Here is a 6,714-nt window from a genome sequence, read left to right as displayed (position 1 = left end):
GTTCTTTAAATTAGATGCATATAATTCAAGGGTGTTTTCACCTCAGCCATTGACCCAATAACACTTAAAACTGTGTTTGTGATCTGCCCCATAATCTACCGTATAACTGGAGAACACGGGTCGAGACAGAGACGTGTGTTGCACCTTATAAAGGAGGTGATGAACATCTGCGCCCTGCTCGATTACCTGCAGTAGCCTACTGCCCAGCCGGCCACGCGCTGGAAGCATCACTGAAGTGGAGCAGCCGCGCACTCGCGAGTGGAGGCGCGTGTCACTCTCTCTCTCTCTCTCTCTCTCTCTCTCTCTCTCTCTCTCTCTCTCTCTCGCCAGAATACAGAGGCGCTTTTCAGAGTATCAGACCAGCTCGGTGGAAACCATGTCTTTGAACACTATGAAGAAGAGATTATTTAAATAAACGTTAAAAAGCCCCCTGACTGGAACACGTCTGTTTGAAGTTCACTCCATTATACTCAAGTGAAACACGCGAGGATGCGCGCGGCAGTCGGAATCCTTTGTGCTTTGATTTCCCTGGTCTCGTTCAGCCATGGCGCGAGAGTTGTGAGTGGTAAGTTTCAGTTTATTGGGTATGAATCTATTTTCATCCAACTTATTTTTTTAAGTAAGTGAGGATATACACTAGGCTACCGGTCAAAAATCAGAAATTGGGATCAGAACGATTTTTAAGTTTTTTTTTCAGGAGTTACTTATATGCTCATCAAGGTTACATTTATTTGATCTAAAATACAGGGGGAAATTTTAATATTGTGAAATATTATTATGCTGTAAAATAACTTTTCTATGTGAGTACTGTATCTGTTCAAATGCAATATATTCCTGTGATGCAAAGCTGAATTTTCAGCATCATTACTACAGTCTTCAGTGTAACATGATCCTTCAGAAATCATTCTAATATGCTCATTTATTATCAGTGTTAGAAACTGTTGTGTTGATTAATATTTTTTTTTTGGATACTTTTTTTTTTGTGATACTTTTTTAACAATATACACTACAGTTCAAAAGTTTGAGGTCAGTAAATTGATTCTTTCTTTCTTTTTTTTCTTTTTTTGAAAGAAATTACAACTTTTATTCAGCAAGGATGTGTTAAATTGTTAAGAAGTGATAGCAAAATATTTGTCAGCACAACTCTTGCCAGCACTGATAATTCTAATAATAAATCAGCATATTAGAATGATTTCTGAAGGATCATGTGACACTTTATACTGGAATAATGGCTGATGGAAATTCAGCTTTGCATCACAGAATTATATTTTAAAGGATATTAAAATAGAAACCATTATTTTATATTATAATAACATATTTCAAGATTACTTTTTCTTTTCTGTAAAAATGCACCCTTGATGATCATAAGAGACTTCTTTAAAAAACATTACAAGTCTTACTGATCTCAAACTTTTGACCAGTAGTGTATGTATTAAAATATTATAAATATATCAAAATATATTTAAGTTTAAAGGGACAGTTCAGCAAAAAATATAATTTAATCATCCTCAGGTTGTTCAAACCAGCTCAAATTGATTTTCTGTGTGGCAATCATAAATAATATCTGTTAGATGTGAAATAAACTTAGAGGCTGTAACAGAATTCCATAACTCTTCATAATGCTTTTAAGTGCTCATTCACATCTACTGCTTTATTTTATAATTTAATTATCTCTCAAAAACATTATCTGGCAGATGTGCTCATAGCTTTCACTTCCCAAAAGATGATTAATCCTGAAGATCATTTTTGAAACTTGTCTCCAGATTTTTTAAAAACATTTCTCTCTTAATAAACTGATGGGATAAAAAAGAAAATGATTACGAAAGGATAAGAAAAAGAGAGAGATGGTTGGAGATAAAAAGAGGTTTGCCATACACGTGTAAACTAAAAGGATGCACCAAGGGAAATTAAAATGAGTTCGGGTTTTTAACAAAGGTGACAAGAAAGTGACAGTTTTGGAGAGCATTCCATGCTGGAAGGAGTAAAACTGTGCCACACAGACAGGAATTGAGGAAGAAAGCTAAAGGGAGCTGGTTGAGAAAATGCTGAGTCCAGTTTTACCCCAGTTAAACTCGGCCAATTACTGGATTCAAACTGATGATATAGCGGATCTGGACTGAGCAATTATTTAAAGTACCTCCCAGGCAGAGAGCTAACGTTATTATTAGACTTTTAACAGTCTGTCTATTAATCACAGTTCCCTTCATTGGGCCTATCAGTGTATCTTAAGTGTTCTCTATAATAGAAGTGCTTTGTTTATGATTTAATAACAATTCCATACAGTTCCCTTCTTAGCTTGCAAGCCTTATTAAACATTTTAACTGAGCATCTTTTAAAAGTCCAAATCTATATCTGTCTATTGAAGAAATCGCGTATTAACTTTGTGACTTCAGGTCAGACAGTGTGTCAGGGGAGTGCTGAGGAGCCGTGCTATAAGATTGCTTACTTCAGGGACGTTTCGAGTCGTGTTGCATTCTGGGAAGCTCAGGATGCGTGTGAGATGGACGGCGGTTCATTGCTGAGCATTGAGAACACAGCAGAGCAGAAGCACATCGAACATCTTCTGCGGGAACTCAGCATCTCCACTTCCACCGGTGCTTCCAGCGGGTCGGGCATCACAGACGGGGACTTCTGGATCGGGTTGACACGTGTGGAGGGCGACACCGCACAGGAACCTAGCAGCTTTGTCTCGTGTCCCAATCTGTACAGGTGGACAGATGGAGGTTTCTCACAGTTTAGGTGAGATGGGACTGATCTGGGGCCTGTTCAAAGCAGAGATTTACATCAGGTTATGAATTAAACACACTTCTGTTCTACAGAAACTGGTATGCTGATGAACCATCCTGTGGAGGAGAAGCTTGTGTGGTCATGTATCACCAGCCTGCAGCTCTCGCTGGGCCTGATGGGCCGTATCTTTACCAGTGGAATGATGACAGGTGCAATATGAAGCATAATTTCATCTGCAAGTATGAACCAGGTAGGAGATTTGCACTGAACATTTTGACTCAAAAGAGTTGTGATTAACCTGAATTCACCGTACTAACGCGGTTTATATTACAATGTTTGTTATGTTTTTCTGAACAGAAAGTTACCTGGTAAAAGTGCAGAACGACACGCCTGAAGGGCCTGATGTTGGTATGCAGCCAGGTGTCAAATATGTCATCATTTGACTTAAAAAGTTACAGATGTGTTGAACTAATCTGTTGATTTGCCCCTTAAATCTTTCCTCAGAAGAACAAGAGGAGAGGAGAACATCTCCTGTCGATCAGGATGAGAACCCCCGATTCATAATGCCAGGGCACTCAAGTAACAGTAGATTTTCAATTCTTAAAGGAATATTCAGAGTTATGCTCAGTCAGTAGCATTGTGCCATAATGCTGATTAGCACATAAAATAATTTTGACTTGTTCTCCCTTTACTTTAAAAAAAGCATGACAACAGAATACCATAAACACTAAACCCTAAAATAACTGTAAAAAATAATGAGTTATATATAACAACAAATACTATGTTTTAACTGAATTAATTAATCAAATCTTTGGTGTCAGTGAAATTTTTTTAAAGAATTAATATTTGTATTTTTTATTTAGATTTTTAAATGATATCAAAATATGAAACAGTTAAATTGTAATAATATTCCATAATGTTGATTAATGTTGATTTTGATAAAATAAACACTACCTTGGTTAGCATAAGAAACAAAAACAAAAATAAATGACAAATTCACAACTTTTTGCACGTACTTTTATAAAATTTAAGCATCATATTTTCAGATTTCTGCTTTTAAAACTTCTTTAAAAATTGCCCCATTCACTTCTATTTCCCCATTATAACCCTTGATTTTTTGAGGGGTATTTTTCCTGAGAAAAAAAAAGAGGTGAGTAAAAATATTATTTTTGCCATTGTCAACATTAAACCACAAATGCAGTCAATTGAGTTTCTCTTGTATTGAACCCAGAATTCAACTCAAAATAAATGCATGTATGTGAATGGAATTAAAAATCATGTTGTTGTTGTTTTTTTCCCAGGTATGTTGCTAATCTATGTGATGATCCCTACCATCCCTCTCCTCTTGCTGATTCTGGTGGCTTCGGGAACGTGCTGTTTCCAGATGTTGAGCAAGAGGTGAGCCATTAGGATCAAATCACTGTAAACGCTGTCAGACTAATGCTAATGTGCTGTCCTATTATGCACAGTATCACCCAAATACTGTGTCGCATCAGGAAGTCAGTGTCTCACTAACAGCCTTGCGTCTTGATTAATCAGGATTCTCTAGCTGAGATCTGACACCATCCTCTGTTTTTCTCGCTAACCCAGAGGTTTTACTGTCATTAATTAGATTCAGCTGTTTATAACTGTGCCCGGCAAAACAGCTTAGCCCATACTAATCACCATCAACACACTTATTATAGTGTGCATGTAGCACTTTTGTAGTGGGGGAGGGGTTTGCCTGCCGCATTACGTCACACTGCATTTGAGACCAACTTGAGTCCAACTTGACTTCTATCTCCATTAATATCCCGATTTGCAGGGAATTGCTGAAGCAAGCTGTTCCCATCCTCCATTCTCATCCCTCAACATAGAGCACCAGATGCAGTTCATCTCGGCCCGTGCTTGGCAAGACATTATATAGTGGCTTATCTGTCTAATTTATTGTTTATACAGCTGACACTCCCACAGAATTATGTCTTTTTAACATATTTCCAATCACTGTGGCAGACGAGGAGATCCTGAGACAAAACATTTAATCACTTGCAATGACTGAGCACGCTCTATTCGGTAAAAGGCGTCCTGGAATGAGTTCAAAGCTTTTGGAAAAACGTCTTAAGTCCTTAACAGATGATGCTTCTCTGTTTTAAGATGTTTGCTACTGGTCCTCATAATTAAATATTATCATAAGACAAGTTTCGTAACAGTTGCATAGCTTTGGTCTGCTTATTGTGTATACCTTTGAATGTCCTGTCTTCCATACATTGTGCTATAAAACCTTCCCAGTTAAACTCCGCAACAAATTATGTAAATGACAAAGGCGACATATTCATGTGGGGAAATTGGCCTGTTTCACAATGCACACACACAAGTAATACTGCACATGTCAAGAGATTATAATATAACATCAACCCATAGAGGATGCATATTTTCATTAAAAAAGAATCATCAACTCACCATCATTTCATTCCAAACATGTATTAGTTTTTTGAAGTATTTATAAAATTAAATTAATGAATAATTATATGTATTAAATTATTAATACATTTACATTTTTTTAACAGTAAACCACGGACCACAACGCACGTTAACCAATCAACTCTCTGGATCTCCAAGACGCCAAAGATAGACAGTGGCATGGAGGTTTAAAGAATCAAACAGCTCCCTTTTTCTGGCTTTGCCATCTATGTCGCTTGATCAGCAACATGTTTGCCTGCTGGTTAGTTTAGTGTGTGATTTATTAATACTAGCTAAAATGTGTAGCACCGGCAGAGCAGTTACACACATATTGCATTTCTGTACAAACACAGTGAGCAATTAAATTACTGTAATTAAAGCAAGTACAAGTGGGAACCACATAAAAAGAGGAAAAAAGAGTTCCTTTTGACAGTGAATAGGGTCACATGAACTGAAGCTAGTGACACAGTAAAGAAATTAAACACTTAAAGAGCATAAACAGATGGCCTCAAAAAATGTATGCCTCATTCAATAAATGAGAGGCTTATTTAATCTCAAAGATTTCTCATGCATTGCCAATGATGGTTCACTATTGATTATTTAGTAGCATATAGGATTTCTTTTGAAACATATGCGATCGTTCTTTAAATGACCAGAATCATTGGCTAATATAATGGCTGTTTTGTTCTGTAGCTTATGAGGATGTTGTCATAAAGAAAAAAGAAGAATTTGTAAAAAATGTACATATTTTTTGTATGATGTGACTGTGAAGCTGCTTTAAGCTGCCACTGTTACATATGCAGTTTTTTGCGTGTGAATATTTGATCTCCTTTTAAAGTACTCCTTATAGAAAACATCAATGCTAAAAAGTATTAAACTGGTTTGCATCATATTGTATCAGATACCAAAATTTGTCAGACGTCTTGTTCTACAGGAAGTTGTGTTTCTGTGAGAATGGGTGATATTGTGCGTTTGAATTTAAAATGTGTTGTTAATACTTTTTTATATTTTTGCGACAGGAATTAGACGTGTACAAATGGATTCGATTTAATTGTGAAGATGTTTTGGTATGTTTTTATGGCTCTATAATCATGCCATTTCTTTGTAAATAATAATAATAATAATCAATGCTTAATCACAAGCAAAAACAAGAACTGAAATCTTTTGAGTTAATTGGATTTATTTTGAAATCTGTTTTGTGATTCATCACGGACCAAAATGTAGGTTCTTATCAATAAACAACTCTTAATGTGATTAACAGATATCGAATATGAATAGTATTATCTTGTATTCACACAAAGAATTAACATACATATCTCTGCTCCTCAAACACTTTTGCAAGTTTCTTTTACAAGAAAAAAATGCCTTGCACAGATCAAAGCTCATTTCTGCAGCTTTCCCACTTGAAATTACACCATTTGTATTTATTTATGAGAAACAGGGTTGTGGCCATGAATTTAAATAGACACACGATCAGACAGCTTTCAGGGGTCCAGCTGGCAGGCAGAGTTAGAGCCACATAAGACAAATGAACTGGACCGCATTAAC

The 6,714-nt window shown here is 36.3% G+C and overlaps 1 protein-coding gene across 2 annotated transcripts; it reads left to right on the top strand.

The window, feature by feature from the left end:
• The first annotated feature begins 294 nt into the window (after positions 1-294).
• LOC113066218 (chondrolectin-like) lies at positions 295-6,430 on the top strand. Of its 2 annotated transcripts, none has more exons than XM_026238023.1 (7): positions 295-565; positions 2,394-2,739; positions 2,820-2,977; positions 3,085-3,135; positions 3,232-3,306; positions 4,029-4,125; positions 4,532-5,194. In XM_026238023.1, exons 1-7 carry the CDS (start codon positions 490-492, stop codon positions 4,581-4,583), a joined length of 855 nt encoding a protein of 284 aa, XP_026093808.1. In that variant the 5' UTR covers positions 295-489; the 3' UTR covers positions 4,584-5,194. The 2 variants fall into 2 exon arrangements, with proteins under 2 accessions (XP_026093808.1, XP_026093807.1); XM_026238022.1 differs by lacking the exon at positions 4,532-5,194 and adding an exon at positions 5,274-6,430 and having other exon boundaries at positions 297-565.
• Positions 6,431-6,714: the final 284 nt, after the last annotated feature.

Source organism: Carassius auratus, chromosome 49 (genome assembly GCF_003368295.1).
Source record: "Carassius auratus strain Wakin chromosome 49, ASM336829v1, whole genome shotgun sequence".
Lineage (NCBI taxonomy): Eukaryota > Metazoa > Chordata > Actinopteri > Cypriniformes > Cyprinidae > Carassius > Carassius auratus.
This window is presented reverse-complemented; position numbering and strand designations above follow the sequence as displayed.